Genomic DNA, 22,702 nt, shown 5'->3' with positions numbered 1-22,702 from the left:
TGATGCTGTCCATGAGCTGATTATTGAGGACCGGCAAATATCTGCAAAAAAGATAGCCCAGATACTTGACATCACACGGGAGCGTGTTGGGTTTGTTATCACCACTATCCTAGACATGTGCAAGCTTTCAGCGAAGTGGGTGCCGAAATGTTTGAACAGTGATCAGAAGAAGGAACGAGTTCAAGCATCCAAAGCCGTTTTGGCCCATTTTAAAGCTGCACAGGACTTTTGGACTAAGGTAATACCTGAGGATGGAACCTGGCTCCACATCTATGATCCTGAAACCAAGGAACAGTCAAAACAATGGCGCCACAACAGGTTCCCGTGGCCGAAGTAGTTCCGAACCCAGAAATCATCCAAAAAATTAATGGCGTCCTTTTTCTGGGACAAAGACGGTATTCTGTTGGTGGACTACCTTCCTCAGGGCTCTAGTATCATCGGACAGTATTATGGTAACCTCCTGGACCAACTGAAAGAGGCAATTAGGATGAAACACTGTGGAAAGTTGACCAAAGGGATACTTTTTTTGCATGACAATGCACCTGCGCACACATCCAACGTTGTGGCTGCCAAATTGACCACCCTGAGTTTCCAATTGGTCCACCATCCCCCCTACCCACCTCACTTGGCCCCCTTGAACTATTATCTGTTCCTGAATTTAAAGAATCATCTGAAGGGGCAACATTTTGAGGACATTTCTGACGTCAAAGATGCTGCTGAGAGATGTCTAGAAAAGCTGCAACTACGCTGTACCAAGTGCATCAGTCCCAGGGGGGAATATGTTGAATAAATGTGTTCTTTCATAACTCTGGCTCTCTTCTTTCTAAGCAAAGCCAGGAACTTCTCAGCACCCCCTTGTGTATATATATATATATATATATATATATATATATATATATATCTTTTTTTTAGACCGTTGCCCAAGTACCCAAGTAAATACTTTCTGCCACTGAAGAAACTGAATCAAAGACAATTAAGTAAGGCATTTAAATAGTTGAGTGTTACTGCACCTATAATAAATCTATTTTATTTTAAAGGAAATTACAACTGGGTATTAAGATCAAAGCATGCACTAATAGGCACTGTACAAATTTTTTCTCTCTTTATCTGTCTAAAACTAAAAATAAAACAGCACCTTCTATATTCTTACAACCTAATGAACAAAGGAACATGTCTTTCTCTTTACAAAATAACTCTTTTATCAAGAAGACTGCTATAATTAGGTTATAAATCTTTTTACTGTGAATGTGAATTTTGTCTTTACACCATAGTTGTATAATGCAAACTGAGAACTTCAAGAACTAAAGCTATGCTCTTCTTGATAGTACCAGTTAAAAAGGTTTTTTAAGGTCATCTATTTTCTGACAAATAATGGAGGCACCTCAATATTTTTTTGACTGTCAAATATGTATTTTTAGATTAATAGCACTGCTTACAGATGAACTTAGTTGAGAAAAATGTTAGCCAAAACAGGTCAAGGGTTAAGTTGTTATGTAAAAAGAGCATTTTGGGAGGGTTGCTTTGGGTTAGATTAGGTCAGAGCCAACATTTTCACACCATTATGGTTGAGTCAGTATTTTTTCAGAATTCCTGCCTAAAAGCTTCCTATCCAAAAGTAACCAGATGCAGGTAAGCCTAGTTTCTTCTCTTCTGTTTTCAGCCAGATATATGGTTTAGGGCTTGCAAAGGGTTCTCGAAAAGGGTTGCCAGAAGGGAAAACTTACCTCTTCAGTGTTCTGTTCTGGGTGTTCTTCCTTTACTTATCACTGTAGTGCAGCAGTATCAGGGACTTAGTGCCAGGAGTTCTGCAGGGCAAGAAAGTTCCCCCTTAAACTGAAAAAATTTGGAACCAAAGTATGAGTTAACAGACCAAAAATTAGGTAGACCATTCGGAATTATCCTAGGTTATTGTTCTAAAGAAAGCATTGAGATATAAATGTCTGAAAGAGAAAATGTTGTTGAATTTTGTAAAACAATTTAGCTAGAAGCAACAGGATCATCTAAGCATTACAAAAATGTCAGAACACCATTGTCACAGATATGTGTTCTATTTTATAGCCTTTTTGCTTCCCCTCTTTGTTCTTTGAATGGGTGCTGTGAATTGAGTGGCATTTCAATATGTGTTTTCTGTATTAGCATGTACCACACCAATATTTAGGATGATGCAAGAGTGGAAAGGATACAGGATTATTCTAGCCTTTGAATAAACTGATTCACTCTTATTAGGAGTGCATCCACTTTTTTCCTAGATGCTAGGATCCTTGATTATTTTGAATTCTGTACTATGAATTTCCCAGATAATTTATTGCCGAAGGCTAAGACCAGTATCTGCCCTACTGGAGCTAACAGAGATGAAATTCATATGATGATGATGATGATTATTATAACTATTAATAATAAACAGTATTTATATACCAACAACACATTACACAGTTCTGTATATTAAATAGGGGTTTCAAATGACAGATACTGACAGTGACATAGGTGGAGCAGAGAACCCTGGGCAGAAGAGCTTACAATCCAAGAGGTGGGAGAAGCAGCACACACTAGGAGGAGGATGTGGTTTAGTGGGTGAATAGTGAGCGCTTTAGGAGACACAGGTAGGCGAGTTTGAAAAGATGGGATTTGAGTATTCTTGAGCAGAAAGTAGGAGCAGCAATCATGGACAAATAATAAAATTATTTTACAGGATAGTTGCCTAAAAGACAAAGGGCTGCAGCTAGGGCTACCAAGTACTTTGGGCATCAAAAAAAAAAGTACAACACATCATAGTACCGTGTTTCCCCGATGATAAGGCAGGGCCATCAAATAAGACAGCCCCCCCTTTTTAGGTAAAAATGAGAAATAAGCCCCCCCCCTAATAATAATAATAATAATAATAATAATAATAGAAAGCTGTACTCAGACAGCCAATATTCTATATTCAGTTTTCACTTCTGAAAGACTGCCAATACTGGTATGACTAAACTACCCAATACCAAACATTTTAAATAGATTTTGTACACAATAAAAGGTCATTTGGGGCTCTTTGTAAATAAATATATCCACTGGAACATTTATACAGACATTGGAAATAGGCAACTAACATTTTTTAAAGAAGGTCAGCAAAGGTGGCCCCATAGTTTTCTTCGGAAAGGTTTATTGTAAATATATATTGTGTTTATTAAGTCTCTGCTACAGTCAATTATAAAGCTTTATGTATCAGGACAATACTGTCCTTAGCAGGTTCTAAAATTGAAAAACTCTAACCTCAGGTATAAAACAACACGCAAGAGATTCCATCATGCCATAATAGGAAAGCCACGTGGAAAACTATGTACAAAAAACTAAGCACTTGTGGAACCATCTTTAGCAGCAATAATTTGAAGTAACTATTTTCTTTATGACTTTATCACTCTCTGACAGTGACGAAAGTTGAGGTTTGTGGGCATATATTTATTCACTCAGTCATTTTGACTGGGCCATTGCAACACCTTAATTGTTTTCAAGCCAATTTGTTGTGGGTTTGCTTGTGTGCTTGTAATCATTGTTCTGTTGCATAACCCAGTTTTGGATCTCACACAAATGGCCAACATGTGACTTTATAATAGTTTAGTATACAGAGGAGGTCAACTCAATGATTATAATATGCCCAGGGCTTGTGGCTACAAAACAAGCCCAAATCATCACCCTTTCACCACCATGTGTGACAGTAACTATGAGGTGTTTGTTTTTTGCCAAAACATCTCCAATTTGGTCTTATATACCTATGGAACATTATTTCAGAAGGCTTGTAGTTTGTTCAAATTTAACTTTACAAACCTGAGCCATGCTGCCATGTGCCATTTTTTATAGAGTAAATATATATATATATATATATATATATATATATATATATATATATATATATAATATAGTTGTGTTAAATAAGTCATACTTGTTTTGTCTTTTTTTAATTCCATTGTCATGCACCATGCATTGCATTTACCATACTGAGACCTGTAGGGTCTGAGGGGCTTACATTCTTACGTCCCTACCTCAGTCATATATCTTAAATACAGTCTATGGTCAATTTTTGGGAGCCAATTACCTAACTGCATGTTTTTGGAATGTGCGAGGAAACCGGAGTACCCTGAGGAAACCCACGCAAACACGTGGAGAACATGCAAACTCCATGCAGATAGTGTCCTGGCCCGAGAGAGTGCCAGAGTGCTAACCTCTAAGTCACCATACTATGTCATGTGTTGTGGATCTGAGGTTGTAGTTACTTAATTTTAAGACCTGCTAAAAAACAGATGACTTTTTTTTATTATGTTTCTTAATACACAAAACATTTGTTTATCCAATTTATGACATAAAACTTTCCTTGTTTCCCAAAACCGCTTTTGCCTTTATTTTGGCTGTTTTCAAAACAAATTCTTATCATAAGACTATCTAGACCCTCAGGTTGTAAAGCACTACACTAAAATCTTTTCAAACATGTGTAGCTGTTTATGAAATGATATAATCATAGCATTGTAGAAGCTTAATAAAATATTGTATAAATAAAAACATTTATGCTTTTTCTGCCAGAGGGAACAGCAGTAAGGGTCTGGTACAGGCCAAAGCCTGAAAGCAACAAAACTATCAACTGTACCAATAATAGCTGCTGGACATAAATAGTAAAAACATCCGATTGTTTCTGATAATGAGATCTGTAGGACATTGAAAGCCTTCCGTGCTAAGAAATAATCTAGGAAACAACCTCCAATGGTCCAATGTCATCAGAAGCATTTGTTTGGAAAAAAGGTCAATGGGTTTATCAAAGGACTGCTTTATGGTTTATGTAAACCCTAACATTTAAAATTACCTGGTTGCTCCCTTTTAGTCTTTTCAAATATTTTATTAAAAGTGCTTTGTTTTATCAGTTTATATGCAAAAAATTATATCAAATTTGGAAATGGGAAAATAGGGCAGTCTGAGTAAAGAACTGGGCAGGCTTGACACCACTTAGCCAACAACAGGACTTGGAAGATGAATTAATGTTTAGCAAATCAACATTTTTTTTCGTATTTGCAGGTTCTTTAAATGTGAAATGTCTATGTAATATAGAAAAGTGCTTTATATAATTTATATTTCACCCTGGCATACACTTTACAAGAGCACACAAACATGGAATGTTTGTGCTAGACCTCCTATGCTTGCCCCGCATTTAGTAGTCTGTCTTTGCAAATTGGGAGTTATAAAGTGTTGCATGTAGTAACAATAAATTAATTATAGCAAAATGCTCCAAATCTGTGTGAGCTGGGGATTAACTGCATGTGATTTTATTAGCACGATCATCAAATTCGCCTATATGCACCCTGGGCTATTAGTAAAATAAAGGGTACAAGAGGCTTACCAATATTAGCTGATTTGTTTAAAAGTTCCTAAAGCCAGTTGTGTGTAGTGAAAATGTCCATATACAAATGTCCAAGTACACACTTATGCCAAGAGGGGAGAGCACAGTCCTACAGGAAAACATGTTTCTCCTTCCCTTATCTACAAGAAAGAGGCATGGGTTAAGTTACATACCTACACAATATTAGCCAATAACACACTATATCCGCTTATGCAAAGAAAATTAAGGCAGGTGCTGTTATCCTTAAGGATTGGTAGTCTGACCTAAGTAACCCTATATAAGTTAAATGTAGTGATTTTTTGATCGTGGGACTTTTCTTTTCCCACAATGAGTTGACCACAGGGTGTGTTCAAAGGATATTTCTTAGATATCCCAGTCCACCAAAATGTCAATCACACAAAATCACAGTATATTGAATTCTCTATACATCTCACAGGAATCCCATTGGAGAAGAATAGAGAATTCCATAGATGTATATTGTATACCAACATTTAGGTAGAGTCCACGTTTGTCACCTTGCCACAGGTGGGATGTGAAGGTCATGCGAGTTTAGGAATTCCCTTTGATTAGCTAATATTATTACTTCATGGTCTATTTTGTTATGCTTTTAGACCTGTCCTGCACATCACTATTTAGGGGAGTGATATCTGAGCATTTGAGATTTTTATATTTGTTAATAAAGTCTTTAAAATCTTTCCCTTAGGGAAGGGGGAGGTCTGGGAGCCCCGGATGTTTATAAATATTTTTTGGCGACCCACCTGAGACACCTCCAACAGTGGACGTCCCCTCTTCCTCCTAGTGTTTGTGTGGAGTTGGAGGGAGAGTGGATAGCTCCTATACACCCCAATGTTATGCTGTGGAGCTCCTCCCTACCACTAACGGAATCAGACTTAACGGCACCCATGGTATTCACAAGGAATATATAGAGGACCTGCAAGGACAAATTTGGCCTAGCATCCTCTGCCTGGAGGTTAACCTCTATAATCCTTAACCCACAAATTCCTGATAGTCTGTTTAGCTCAATGTCTGGTCCTTGGAGGGACAGAGGTCTATACCAAATTAGACATATTTTGCACCCAGTTGAGCGGAGGTTGCTCTCTTTTTCCGAGCTAGGTGACAGGGTGGACATGCCCCGCACCTCATTTTACGCCTACCTTCAAATTAGGCATTACATCTTGTCACTCCAACCCACAGCCACCTTTCAGGTCCTTACTGCCTTTGAAAGATTATGCATGGAAGGCCCCCATACCAAAGGAATGATTTCTGCTATTTACCGCCTCCTTCACGCTTCCACACAGGGGAACTCAAATAAATTTGGCTATATGCTCAAATGGGAGGAGGTTCTAGGTCGGTCCTTATACCCAGAAGACTGGATTGATATCTGGGAAGCAGCACACAAAAGTTCTATCTGCACTTTATATAAGAAAAACCTGTATAAAATTTTGCTCAGGTGGTACCACACGCCGGCGGTTTTATGCCAGCTGTTTCCTAAAGTGGACCCCATGTGCTGGAGATGCGGAAAAGATAGAGGCACGATAGAACACATATTTTGGTTCTGCCCCCTTATCCAGATGTATTGGTCACGGGTTAATGATTTATTATCGATTGTGGTCCAGCAACCCGTCCCTCTAGACCCCATCTCCCAACTTCTAGGTCAGCCCTTTCCAGCATTGCCAACTGTGTCTCGCAAACTAGCATCTCATATTCTAGTTGCAGCCCGAACACTAATCCCCTCCAGATGGAAGGCGACTATGCCTCCTTCCATGGAAGATCTTCATGCGCGGATCCAAGAAATCCGCCTAATGGAATACCTTACGGCGCTTATTAGAAATACAGTGGACAAGTTTGAAATGGTTTAGGAAGCCTGGGATCATTATTATGCTAATTTGTCCGGTTGACCCACTGATTTCTTCTCTTGTTTGCTAATGTCACAATACCCTTTCTTTGCTCCTCCCCCTCTATCTCTTAATATATCTACGTTATGGGATATATTTGGAAAATGTTTACTATATCTTTGCAACTTAGCTGTGTATTGTTATGGCTTATGATTGTTATTTCCCTCTTGTGCACTCGATTTTTCCCTTCTGTACCCTATTTTAAAAATTTTCAATAAAAATACAATTTAAAAAAAAAAAAAAAAATCTTTCCCTTTCCTGCAGTTTCTCAGATGCTGCAAGCAAGTTCTCATTCTTAAATCCCATACTAAGCATTCAGATTACACTGTGCTGATGTCAGATCAGAACAAAATGCATTATTCTAAACTTTTCCAATTTTATTGGTAAACTATCTTTTCTATGCCTGTAATATTTACATTTAATATGTGTTGCAACCACTTGATTTTCTGTTTGTGCTAACAAGCTGGTGTATCTAATAAAGTTCTGTACTCTGTAGGTTTATGTCATATTGTGCAAAACCCTATGTGCCACAGCTTCGCTAGGTCTGCGGGAGCAATCATGAAAGCAGAGGTGTCAGCATAGCAGAGCTCTGCTGATTGCTCCGCTCTGTGATTGGCTAAGGAAAGGGAAACCCTGACGACGGCTCAAGTGTCATCAGGGTTTCCCTTTTCTCAGCCATTCAGCACTAGAGGTGAATGAAGACAAGTCTCCCCATTCAAGTCAAGTGCTAAATGGCTGAGAAAATGAAACCTCAGTTATCTGGAAACTACACTTATCTGGAATCGGCCATTGCCCGTGGGTGTCAGATGACTGAGGTTTTCTTATCCCAGTCTCTAATCTCTAATTTGCAAGAGGAAAGGTTAATTAAGGACTTTAAACTGGTAAAGACTTTTGAATACAAATTAAAGAAAAAAAGTTAAGTCATTAAAATGATCCCAGATCTTACCCAGAGTTTTTCATTAGTATAAATAAATATATGCTGAATACATCTTTATTAATAATTACATTGAAGTTTTTGTTTTTATAACATTTTTTATTTTTATATTCCATTTTACATTTTATATTTTAGTCAACAACAGTACCAACACATCTGTATATTGCTACATCAGGAAAAAAAATTGTGACTATAAGAAAGAGACAATACATATAGAGCACACTAATATTACAGCGTGTTACAAAACACTTCAGGATGCAGTGCAATCCCAGTTATGCAAAAAACAAAAAAAGGCTGGAAATTTACAACAAATAAGACAAAGCACAATTCTAAAACAGAACACATCCCACAAGCCCCACATCACAGATGCCTCCTATACAACAGTACACTGCAATAATTGCAATGATGTTCTGTAATCCTCTGTCCTTGTACAGGTTCTCTAACTCTATGGGCCTGATTTATTAAAGCTCTCCAAAGGCTAGAGAAGATATACTTTCATCAGTGAACTTGGGTGATCTAGCAAACCTGGAATACATTTCCTAAAAGTAATTTGCTATTTGTTAACAAATGTTTTCAGTCCTGTACCAGATCCATTCCTGGTTTGCTGGATCACCCAGGTTCGCTGATGAAAGTGTATCTTCTCCAGCCTTGAAAGCTTTAATAAATTAGGTCCTATGAAGGAAAACAAGATGGCATAAAACATCTCACACTATTGCAGAGCTCAGTTCTTGTTTATGCGTCCAATTAGGGCACAAGCTTGAGAAAGCGATAAAACTATGTCTACCAAACTGCCAATACTTCCCAGCAGTATTGTATGTTTTATTATTTTTTTTACCACATTCTTCTTCTTTGCTTCTTCACTGGCAGTTTTTGGCTGCTATAGACAGGTGCCTTCTCTGTAACAAGGTAGCCAACCACCACTCCCTGAGAATTAGGACTCCCTTTCCTCAGCGTGTGATGGTTAAATTACTTAAATTATCCCTTAAAACCTAAAGGGACCTCACTAAACTAGAGGAGTGCTACATAGCTGGCCAAGATTATGAAACCCTAAACTGTAAACATATAAGAATTCCAACCATGTATTCAGTTGTTTGCCTTGAGTTTGACTTGCCGCAAGCTTTCAAGGTCACCTAAATTATACTGAAACTAAAGTAACAACCCTCAATTTTAAGCTAAATCTTTAAAATAAAATAGCTTACTGTAGTGGTTTAGTTGAGCTCTATCTAGAGCAATAGAGGTCATCCACGGAAAGTAATTTACTTAGCAGTAACTGCAAGACTATAAATTATGTTCCCATCACAACAACAGGTTCTTGTTATACTCGTGATACTACACCTAACCTATTTAGTGGGAATCTAATAACAATAACAAGAACTCCTAACAACGTACATCGGACGTATCATGTAATAAAATATCAAATACAATTTCCTACAGAAATAGAACCTAATAAAAGTATGCATTCTAACATAAAAACATCATTTATAATTTATAGAGTTATATATTATTACACCTCCAAGACAGCTAATGTATACTGGTAAAGTCCATTAGTTTATAAATCAAGTCCACTCAAATCAATATGTCCAAACCACTGTACGAATCACAACAGATATATATTCCAAAGGCATACTGTCAATGTTTGTAAAGAGCTTTTAAAGTGTATGCGGTGGGTCGCTATGTAATGACTGCATAAATACTTTCTGTCCTCAGGTTAGCTTGTCACTAGCCCACAAGGATTACCTTGCTATTCTGGTGGCAATAACCCCTCTAGTTATAACTGTCCCGTTTAGACCCTTACTGTCCAACATCTAGCATTCTTATGGCAGTAAACACACACAATAATAAATGCAATAATACATGCAACAATCTGAAGTCTCAAAATGTATGGATGGGGCAAGAAGGTAGCAAAAAAAGAATTTAGAGTTGAGTTTTACTGTGTTGGCCTCCACCTAGGAAAATAAATGCTTTTGCCTGGTCTTTGTCTGGCATTAACACTGCTTTGAATCAAAGACTAGATATATGCATACTAACAATGAATGTCATCAGTGTCAGAATTCATTATTTTATACCAGTCCTATACTATCACCTATATTCCATACTAGTTCCTGGTCATTGACACAAAAGACATCAAAGCTAATGAATTTACTTGACAGGCAGTTATAAAAAAAGCTCAACACATAAAAAATATGCATGCGGTATTATTTTTGATGCAGAGCCCTACATTTATATGGTGCCATGTGGTGTGCTATAGCAGTGGTCCCCAACCTTTTCGGACCTACGGACCACTGAACTTATGGACTCCGGACGCAGGGAGCCATTTGTCACTCAAGGAAAGAAACTTACCCCAGAGTGACATCAGCATGCCAGAACCGGCCCACTCTCCCATTGCAAGCTCCGGAGACACAACCTGCCCACTGCCCTAAACCTGTGATACATACGGGGGACATGGTCACCGGCTCTGGCCGGTGCGCCCCTCAAACAGGGTCCGCAGACTACAGGTTAAGGACCACTGGTCTCCCTGCTCTTGCGGCCCAGCTATCAGACGGCCTGGGGGTTGGGGACACCTGAGCTATAGTAGAGGTGCATTGCTTGTAGGTACTGTGGTGCCATTTACAATATATGGTAATACACATAAATAGTAGCTTGCATTGCAGTGGAATGCAATAAAGCAGGTAGTAACTCACAAGTTACTGCAGCACACTAGGGAGCCTATTTATGGTAAACACACCATTTATATAAATTTGCAGAAGTTCGTCAGAGGGGGCCCAGTCCATACCTACACTTTTACCTGTGCAACTTTATTTTTTTTTAAAAAAAGAAAATACTTACAGAGATCCTTTGTATAAATAAATCATTCTAATTATTTTATAAAACTCAAAACATTTACAATAAATTGATCATAAGACACTGACGTATTCCCTATTGCAGTTGGAAGTATACCATGGACTACCAATATTGTAAAAGATGTATTGTATTCTAACAACCAATTCACAAAAAAACAGAAAAAAGAAAACGCAAAAATATCAAACCAATTCTAACACTTCGGACCTGTGTGTAGTTTTATCCTGTAATGCAAAAACTATAAACATCATCATTACTCTTCCCAGGGCTTTGATATAAATAGCTTGAATGTCTCCACAATTTATTCATTTAAACAAAATATTCAGTGCACTGTCCAACCACAGATAAAGAAAACAAAGAAATTTATAAACAGATGTATTGGCACTGAGAAAATAGCAAAATAACTCTCCTATTAAATTATAACATCTCTAGAGTATTTATCTTGCAGTAAAACAATTCATTGATGTTCATAAAATAAATAAGGTTGATTTAATTGAGTAAATAGCATGAACACATAACCACTGTGAAATACTAATGCTAAGAACAAAAATAATGGGATAAACCATACATAAAAATATGGGCAAGTTTCCAAATTTCTATAAATGAATCCTAATGGAACTGTATCCCTGCAGTAAAACTACACCAACAAAGAATTACATTGTAAAAATGTGTCATATACATGAATGTGTTTTATTATATTAATTGGTAATATTTTTAGCTTTTCTCCATAAAATGTTTCTATAACCTCTTCTTACTCCATTATAATCCAAACTTTTATAGTGATACATATGATGCTTTTTATAGCAGGACTACAGGATACTTCCAACATCCCTTCCAACTACTCTTCTACTCTGACCACCTAATCCATGAACTTCTACATGCAGGTTTTACATCACAGTACTTACAAAGCCTGTTTTGGATTCTCAACGATAACATATGTACTTGTACTAAATATCCCATGTATGATACAAAATATACATATGAATAGCAGGTGGTACTTGGATAATAAACAATTTAGATCTTTTTCTCAACGTATGGATGAACATGTGCATCTGCGTCCACTTCAAACATTTAATCAAGTGCAGGTGAATTTGTAGAAAACACATCCTTTCCGTGAATGATAGAATGTGTGGAATGAACACAAATTTGCTTCAATTCATGTTACTGGACATAAATTAAGTCAATGGGCCTGATTTATTAAAGGCTGAAGAAGATAGTCTATCACGGAATAGCCTGGGTGTTTCAGTAAAACTGGAATGGGTTGGTCCAGGATTTGCCAAAATTTGCCAACTAGAAAATCATTTTAACAAATGTATTACAGATTTGTTGGATCACCCAGTTTAACCCATATTAGTCTATATTCCCAAGTCTTGGAGCGTTTTAATAAATCAGGGCTAATGTGCTTATCTATGCTTTGGCATTGAAGGACAACTAGATATCTGCTCAAAATTTCCAATGTGCACAATGGACCTATCTAGCAACAAATGGATTATGTGTTCCAGGTGTTAGTACTCCATATATGCAAATCTTTCTAAACTCCAAATATTTGGTAATAGTTTTGAAAATACTACCTAAAGCAAATTGGCAGTTATTAAAAAATGTAAAACGCTTCCTGTAAATTGTTGAGCTGTAGACCAGTGTTTCTCAACCAAGGTTTCTCCAGAGGTTGCTAGGGGTCTTTTGAGCCATAATCAATGTGTGCCTCTCGGGCCAGTTTTGTTGACACCAATGATCTTTTTGTTTATCTGTAATAATGACATGCTTTCAACTGATGAACAACGTAAGAGACATTCTTCCTAACCTAACCAAACCAATGTACTGTCAGCTGTAAATATAGTCATTATAGCAGGGGTTCCCTAAGACCTGTGAGTTATTTAAAGGGTTCCCGAACAAGTGGTTGTTGGGTTTATTGAAGCATTATCCAATCATGTGAAAAAACTGGGTATTCCAAAAATTTGTGATTTTCATGTGAATAAATAATCATAAATATTGACACACAATAGATCATGAAATCAGTCAGTATGTGGGGTAAAGCAGTTAACTGACCAACAATCAGACTTCATGTTACCTCTGACTTTCTTCTTAGCTCTGCATTAGGATCTCTCATTTGTTTGTTGCCATGACACATGCTTTGCCCTCATAAAAAATAGAACCAATAAAAAAAAAATAAACGTAGATGTATAAAAATAGAATCTTTTTTTATAGTCATTGGCTTAATCCAACGATGGCAAGCATACCCAGAATGGTAATCACAATATCAGAATTCTAATTTAATTACCCATCAAGTATGTCTTACTCCCTATACACATCAGATTTCTTTAGCTGTAAATGATCTTTCATGATTGTTTCCAGTTACAGGATAACAAATGAGCTCTGTAAATCTAGAATGTGTACATAACTTAAGGACCAGCATTCTTCAGCTAGCCATTTAATTGCTAGATTTATTGGCTACAATAGAATGAAATATAGTATCTTTGCCCACAGTAGTAAATTAGGAGCATTTATTATTGGTGAACCTGTCACTGACACCAAATTCTGCTAAAACCCAGCTACATCTAGAAGAGACAAAAATCTTAAAGAATAAAAGATCACTGTGAATAAATCAGTGGTGTGACACAAAGAGATGCTTTAATAGTCTTTATTATGGCAGTAGTCACTTTTGATGGTCTAACACTTCACCTTCTATCTCCCATGACCTTGAGCTCCAAAACTGATTTGCGCAAGAGTAAATTCCTCCTACCTAAATCAGTCAGATTGTTGTTTGTCAGTTCACACGGGTGAAGCCATGTGTTAAGCTGTGTGACTCAGAGGTAGCACATTACTCTACACACCTGAAATATACAAACATGTCACTAAGTATTAGATCTAGCCATACAACCGACATTGCAAGTTGTCAAGCCTCTAGGCTCCAGGGTAATCTGTCCAGAACACGTCTATGAATATAGAACAAATATCACTTTTATAATTATAGCTTTATCTAAAATACAATACTGTAGAAGATTTTATCTGTACCTTGAAAATGTGTTATTTTGCATATTCTAAGCCATTCTCATTTCAGCATATTGGAAATAGAATCACTCTACACACTAAATATTGGGGTTGATTAATTGTAATTGATTACAAAACATGTAAACCCTGACAAAGTCATGTCCAATTAGATTGTAACCCAGAATCCCCCATTTGCACACCAGCAAATCACACGCACTGCCCCTTTAAGTTACCCAGTCCAGTAATGATAGCGGTAATCTGAGGACAAGTAGCAATTCATAATGTAGAAGCACATTTCCACATCCACTAGGAAGATTTCCGATCACTGGTGATAAGCTCATATTTTAATATCCTTTTTTTCTGCAACAAATGTAAAAATAAATAAAGCTACTGTCTAGATTATTATCCATAGGAGATGTAATCATGCTATAAACTAATTTAAAATCTTATATGTAAATGAGGGAAGGTGCTCATACACATTCTAGTTGATGGCTGATTCCAGATCTGTTTTTTCTTATTATAATTAGGATATCAAAACTTTCTAATAATAATAACAGTAGTCAATTCTCAATCATTCCATTACAACTGATATACATCTATTGGTAACTACAGAAAAAAAATGTAGGAATTTTTGCAAAGCTCAGAATTAATATTAAATTTTAAGGAGACCCTTTTAGATGATTAACCCTTCCAATCTGATTCAGCTCTACATATCTCTCTAATATAATCAAGATAGGAAAACTTTCCAATATGTGTAACATCTAATATCCCTTTCAATCCCTGACCTTACAGGACATACTCATTCAGAACAATTATTTTAAAGTTTGTTCAGTCCTGATTATCAGCATCAGCAATTAGGTGACTTACCTAAATTTTCTATCCACATACAGCAATGTGTGTAAATTCAAACACCCATTAAAGTTACCAAAGACTTCTAGATTCAGCTGGATCTGTGTAGACTGGCTAAGCCACCAACTAGCACATCTTATCATGTTTGGTACCCACCAGCATTTTGGAGCTTTTTGTTTCTGAGGACTGATAGAATAACCAATACATTGCCCAGGATGTCCACAACGATGGTGAAGATAAGCACTGCTGCCAGAGCAGTGGTTAGCCCAGGAGAAGGGTGATCCTCCCTGTCTTGGTCTGTGCCAGCTGCTCCAAGGGTCCAGCAGTCAAGACAAGTCCTGTTCACCTCCATCATCTCTGTGCAATGCAAAGGGGGCTCTCAGGACTGAAGTGGGGCTCTTCATGGGGTGCTGTGTTCTTCATCAAGGAGTGGGCAGGTCTTTTGAGGAGTTACAGATAGACCTCTTTTGTTGGCAGAATACAGTTCCTTGGTGCCAATGTGCCACCCACAAAAAGGCAGCATCTTGATGAGAAGAAGAGCAGGAGGCAGTGATGGGTAGGTAATGCACCCAGCCTTGTTTTAACCAATGCATTGCCAATCAGGACTTCACACTCCCCATTCACTCTGCTACATGCAGAACAAGGCAAAGATCTCTGCCATTCACTGTGTGCTGCTGTGATTGCTATTGGTCATGCTGTGCCTCCATCCAGCAGCATGTCTGTGCTTTTCAAGATCTGACAGCTGTGCTTCTAGTAGTGAAAGTCCTGAGGCTCTGCTGCTGAACTACATATCCCCCCTTTGTTTCTGCTGATGGAGTGTGTGCAGGCATAGAAGAACTGGCACCAGCAGCCAAAGCTTCTATTGCTGATCACAAATGCAATGCCATGACAAGTCTGTTCTCCAGCACAGCTTCCAGTCCAGTGCAGGGGGTACAAAGACAAATCTTACATGTTCTTACCTTTTCTAACAGCTGGTGATCTGGCATAAATCAAACCCTCTGATGTCTTACAATACAGCTATGGGGCATTCTACATCAACCAGCCAGGCATCTGTGTGTATTCAGGAGTACAGCCCCCTGGGCACCCCATTACCAGCAGGAGAGAAATGTCAGCACTCAAGGCTTTTCTGTCTTTTATTATCACACCTGTAAATTGTTTCATCTCTTGTTGGTGACAAATCAGACTTAATTAATAAGAAAGAAAATCACACTGTATATCTTGCTATATATATATATATATATATATATATATATATATATATATATTTAGTATATTATATATATAACATTTAGTAAAACCCTCACTACCCTCCCATCACTCCATATCTCCCCTCCTATTGTATGAGACTTCCCCCACCACCTAGATTGTAAGCTCTTTGGGGCAGGGTTCTCTCCTCCTGTGTTACTCTCTGTATCCGTCTGTCATTTGCTACCCCTATTTATTGTACAGCGCTGCGTAAAATGTGGGGGCTATATAAATCCTGTTAATTATAAAGAATAAAAGAATATTAATCACTGACATCATCATTGCTTCTTCATTTCTAAGTTATGATCAAAGAATAAGCAAAGCATATTTTTAAAGTGAATGTTAACTATACTGCTTTCAGATGATTTTCAGCATGATGACGAATAAATTATATGTAACTTCTAAGAATAAATTTCTCCTATGTGCTCCCATTTGATCTGTAAATATATTGTTTTTGCATTTTGTTGTATCTTTTTGATAAGTCTAATACACTTTTACTGATTTTTTTTCAGAAAATTGTAGCTGTGTCATTTCACAAAGACAATCTAGTGAACACTTATCTTGAGTCATTACAACAATTATTTCTTACAGTATGGTAATGAGGACAGGGAAAGAAATTCAGGTTTTTAACAAACGAGAACTGGACAGGGCTGTCACGATTTCTTGCTTTTTTATTGCAGTAAAGGAAGGAAATGAAACACAGGGAAATGTGTATGTCTTGCTAAGGTGTAATGCTTTTTTCTTTTTTTTTTGCCTAAACATAAAGTGTAAAACTTCATCATCTATCTTCTAATAAACTCAAAGGATAATTTTAAATAATTTTCAGATTAATTCAGAAACAGGACCTAACCTGCCCTTACTAAAGAAGTAGGGAATTTTCACTTTGCAAAGGTAACAATTAGGTGGCCGACACTACATAATGTTCTATTGTGCAAGCAAAAACATTTTTCCCTTGATGAGCAGTATTAGCTAATAAAACTGAACAATGCTTTAACATATGCTTTACGTTAAGTGAATATACTCTCAATAAATCAACACCATTATGTTAAAATTACTGATATTTTCTGATATCTATGAATAACTAAACACAGGAAGTGCTTAAATACCCTTTCTATCCCCTGTTCAAAACTCTTTATCCATGTTACTGATAATAAATCTTTGAAATGATGGAAGTATATGGTATACACTAGTCAGGGGGACCAACTAATATTAACTCTAATTCTAATTATTATTTTATATGTAATCAATCAGTTCCCCGGTGCTGTATGGAGTACATAAAAGTGTTTATTCCAGTCTCAATACACAAAGAAGCTCACAGCAGTCACTAGGTAGAATAAACCTGCACAATGTTCACCCACAGAATGTAATATTATGATGATGATTATTATTATTATTATTATTATTATTAATAATCATAAATATTAACTGACAAACGTTTATTGTTGCACAGTATACAATTTTGCTGCAACATTTTATTTTACAGTTTTCTGTTGTGGTTACATTGAAGATTTACAGGTTTAATAAGTAACCATATTGATTCTCATTATTCATATTTTCACAGTGACAGTGAAATGCATTATGTTTATCTTTTTCCATGGTAACCTACTGCATTTTCATATCTCTAATGCTTAGTTTTGTGTCATCATTTTCATTTGTATTTGATGAACAAAGAAATATGTGTTTCTGTGTTTAAAAATACTATTTGCAGATGTGGTAAACTCTGCTTGTGTGGCATAGTGCTTTCTTATACAGCCCTGAGGTTCTGAGGTTCGGACGGCTGCCGCCTGGCCTATTCTGACCATATATTACCATAAATACATTTTGATTTAAAGAAACTTTCTCATATGAAATAATCTTCCCAACATAGGTTGAAACATACCTACTCATTGAGCACACACCAACACCAATACAAGAATTAATGACAGTTCAGCAAGTACATAGGAACTTAATGCAGATTTTAGATGACTTACCGCTATGCTTAAATGGATGTTATAAGCAAGAATCCTCATAAAAGCCGTTAAGACTCCAAAGTGTGTAACTGTCTTATATGTACAACGTCTTGTACAAGACTTCAGATAGAAGCTCGAGCACACCTACTCATAGGAGAGTCTTAGAGGTATCATTACCAACATAACAACATTCACCAGTAGGATTTAAATGGATGCCCCAAACATCAATAAGCACAGCTTGGCAACTAGCTAATTACCAAGATAAAAGATTCTCCTTGGTTCCCCTACCATTACCACTTCATCAGATACTGGATCTGATCAGGACACTGGATCTGATCTTCATCATCACAAGATCTCAAAAAATCCCCTGAGGAAGCCCAATGGGGGCGAAACACGTCGGGAAGAGATATTACGTGTATATATTGACCCACTTTTGGACACTGTATATGTGAGAGTGTTTTAATGATTAATGGCCAAATTGTCATAAACATTTTATAATTATTGTTTTGTATAATTATATTTTAGTGAACAAAATAAAGTATTTTACCTAACGTTAGATTCCCTTGCCTTAAAGAGCCGTTTTTCCTTTATCTTTCTCTCTCCTATTTTTGGACCAATATTTACTGGCTCGGAAACCACCTCAGTGGTACTCTTTAACCACATTACTGTGGGATTGGCTTTTCTCTCTTGTATTTGCGTCTGCATTGGATTTATATACCAAAAAAAAAAGAGATATTTAGGGACATCATTCAAGTGTAAAAACTGCAACAACTCCTCCTGGGATAAAAGAACAAGTGAAACACCATCATATATTATCTGTCTAGTACTAAGAATGATCTGTTTGCCTAATGCTATTTAATGTACAGCGCTGCGTAATATGTTGGCGCTATATAAATCCTGTTTATTATTAATAATAATAATAATAATAATAATGCTACGTAATACTTAAGTGCATTATATGCTTGTCCTGGTGCACTATCATTATCTATGGCATGTATTGAACATGAGAAAAACCCACTGATAAAAAACCACATTACTCAGCTTGGAACATGCCATCTAACACAACCAAAATTATTGGATAGAAATGGCAGCCATAGATCAAGAACAGAATAAAGATTTCCTTCACTGTGCAATCCATTTTTTTCTTTTATGGGGGGGGTTGTTCTGCTTTAACTTTTTCTAGCCAGTGACAGGGTCACTTTAAGGTTGCGTGTTTAGAGTGATGTGAAGGGTGTATAGTTGATTTTTTGTAATAAACATTTAGGAATGAACTTATCAAACAGTTATTTTTTTGGAATAACTACGTGAATTTTATCTTCATCAACATCCAAAAAATGCCATGCCTAATTATTAGTGTAAAAGTATGCACACAGACATTGTGGTGCATCTCATCCCAAGAATCAGCCAGATAGTGGACCCCTTTAGTGCCGGGACCTCTTTAGTGTATAACCACAACGTTACTCGATTAATACCAGGACATTTTCACCTATAGATATTTAAAGAGAAAATACAGTTAAAGAAAGTCAAGCGATAGGGCTCATAACACTGAGGAAGCTGATACTAGTAGGTTCATCATGATACATATTCTAGAGCCCCTTTCTTACCTGCGGTGGAAAACAGTGTGGCTGGCTACTTGTAAGCACATTGCAAAATGCTACTGTTCAACCAAGTTCTGCAAACCATCTCGCAGATAACACGTTTCCATATGGTTGCATTCATGGTACAGGTCTCAAAAAAAAAAACATGAAAGCAAATGCAACTTGGTACTTTCTGGAACTGAAATGTGTTCCGTGGCAGTTGCATGCAAAATTCACCACAAGTCTGAAATGGCCCTGATAGATCAGAATTTTAACAAGATCCAATTTTTACATCATAATTAACAGCTTTCAACTCATTCATATGAAAACATAAATGTTCCTACATTCTAAATACACTAGCTGAAATTAATGTCTGGTGAATGCCACACTGCTTTATAAATATATTATATAAATATACTTGTTATAGTTAAAACTGTTTATTATTATTATTATTTTCACCCCTTTGGTGTTAGGTCCCATTAAGGGGTGTTTATATGGGTTTAGATGCTACTAAAAAAAAGTCCTGGACTCTTTTCCCTTAGGAGTGATGGTTGGCTGTAGAGAAGAAGCTATCACTTTCCTGGTGTGTTTGTCTGATATGTGCCTATTTTGGTGGGAGACAGATTCGCATATTTAGGTGTTGCAGACAGATACATTTCTGGAAAATGGGAGGTACAGGACTACCCACCATGGAGTGATGAAGGCTCAGGTGCGCATATAGGGCCAGCTGGATCTGGAGCCCTCCGGTTCAGCTTGGCTGGGCTATATTGGTAGACTGCTGGGGAGGCCAAGGAACACCCTCAGTGGTTCGAGGTCTAGTTGATGCTGGGATCCTGAGACCTAGAGAAAGTAGCTAGCTTGTCCAGAGCCCACATGTGCTTGTCCTAACATTATTAAAGTAGGCCCATACATAGAATGCAACAATTTGCTGGGTTTGGAACTGCAGCCACTTGACGCTGCATAATCTGCTTCTTTTTCCTTATGCTGAGTTTAAAAATAAAAGACCCCTAGAAATCAAGTGGTCCTGAGAGAATATTTGCACTACATCATGATAGGATCATGCTAATAGCTACACAGAAATATAATTGTTTTTTTTTTTTTGGGGGGGGGGGGGCTGCTAGAATCCCTTTAGCTTTTTATCTTTTTTTGTTTCTTTGTTGTAGGTTTTCCCTCTTATCCTGTCTAATATAAGGTTAACCTTAGACCAAAGGTGGGAAAATACATCTTACTGAAGCATAGCTTTCCATAATACATGACAGGGGCCTTACACCTTGCCTATAGTATCTAAAATGGGTCAGGTAGGAATCCACTTTAATGTTGGATAACCACAAGCATTTCTAATCATAATTTAAAGCTTTGCTGTGTAGGTAACCCATACACAGCTTGAAAACACAAGCTAATGCTAGATGAATTGTTTTAAAAGTTACATTGTGAATGGCTTTGTTTTTTTGTGAAAGCTTATGAATAGTTCTTCAAGGTGGACGATACAAAGTTAAGTGAAGCCAGAATCCAAATTACACTCAGTAACCTGCCAGTTTATAAACCTACCAAACAAACGTGTTCAAAAATCCCATAAATTGTACTAGTGCAGAGCCATGGGACAAGAGCAAAACAGATCCTGATATAAGTGGAACTCTGGCACTCAAAGAATATTTATGCCCTGAAGCCTTAAGGTGTGGTTTCAAGGTATTTTAAAGCATTACCTAATATGGTCTCCTGGGGTTCCACACCTATCATATAGATTAGATGACTTAGAATACAACCACTTCCACATTAGAAAACCATGTGCAAGACCAAGCTGTCAAATTGACAGCTCCACTGCAAGCAACATTTTGTTGCTATTGTAATGTGGTCCTGACTATAAATTGGATCCTGTTAGTATCTGGAAAGAGCAGTCGTTACGGTGAGCTTACTTGTGTTGCTTACGACCCAGTTTCTGCTTTAAGACTGCAACACCTATGCTTACATGTGCCTGATGTGAGCCCTTACAGCAACTTTGATGGTGTTCTATTGACTTTCCACAGCAATGTCAGCACAAGGTAAAGACAACGGATCTTCTATTGCATACTTTTACGGTATAAACAAGTATCTGCATTTTCTGTATGGTCAGCAGAGAGAGGACGTAACCTTTGTTTCTTGAGAACTTTCTGTCTTGCATTATAAGCACATATATTGGTACATGCTGCTTCTCATTCTCCTCTGGTCTATGCATTGAGGAAATGTCCCAATCAATCAGTAAGGATACTGAAGAAAGATTGTTGGACAATAGAAAGCTGCAGCAGAGATGTGTAATTACAAAAACTATTCTAATGACAAGCAATTACGAAAAAATGTTTCCATTATAGTAATAAAATGTAATTAGTAATTACAGAATTTTTTAGCAATATATAAACACTGTATCCAGGAAGCCAGAATTCTGATACAATAGTAAAACCACATTTTATTGTTTGACATACTAATTACTAGTCAAACAAAGGAGTCCTAACATTGTTTCAGATTAAATGATGTAATTGAAGTTTAATTAAATATTACAATGGGTTAATTGTATTGTTTTCCTTTTGCCACAAACAAAGACAAGTGCAACAAAAGAACAACATATAAAGCATGTAGTCTAGGAGTAAAAAAGAACAATAAATAATTTATAACTATTTATAAAAATCTTCCTGTATTGCTTTACCCTACTTTACATGTTTTTCATGCTGTCAACCACCATCTTGGACACATTATCAAACACAACACATTTCTCTAGGAAATGGTGTGCCAAATGTACGAGAGTACCCACATATTCTTTGCCATTCTCTTAAGCGTTTGTTTACAGCTATGTCATTCAGTCAGGGTATCTGTTAAATTTTATCCATAGGCACAAGCATGCACATTTGTAGAAAACATAATAAAAAAAGATTGAGTAAAATAAACTGTTAGATACATAGAAAGATAATTGAAAAATCCTTTGAAGTAGATTCTTCAGTATACAACTCCTCTACCCAACAGCAAGTATGGTTCTTCCTGCTCAGTACTTAGCTCCAACCTCCAGCTGGAGTCATCTTGTTAGTTTTGTCCTCCCACAT

General features: G+C 37.0%; 1 protein-coding gene across 1 annotated transcript in view; it reads right to left on the bottom strand.

The window, feature by feature from the left end:
* The window catches only part of GPR50 (G protein-coupled receptor 50), a 72,014-nt gene extending 56,285 nt beyond the window's left edge, over positions 1 to 15,729 (bottom strand). Inside the window, exon 1 of the mRNA XM_072430975.1 lies at positions 15,020 to 15,729. Coding sequence (XP_072287076.1) covers positions 15,020 to 15,218 — 199 coding nt within the window. The 5' untranslated portion in view covers positions 15,219 to 15,729. The remainder of the gene's footprint in view (positions 1 to 15,019) is intronic.
* Positions 15,730 to 22,702: the final 6,973 nt, after the last annotated feature.

Source organism: Pyxicephalus adspersus, chromosome Z (assembly GCF_032062135.1).
Source record: "Pyxicephalus adspersus chromosome Z, UCB_Pads_2.0, whole genome shotgun sequence".
In the NCBI taxonomy this organism is placed as follows: Eukaryota; Metazoa; Chordata; class Amphibia; order Anura; family Pyxicephalidae; genus Pyxicephalus; species Pyxicephalus adspersus.
This window is presented reverse-complemented; position numbering and strand designations above follow the sequence as displayed.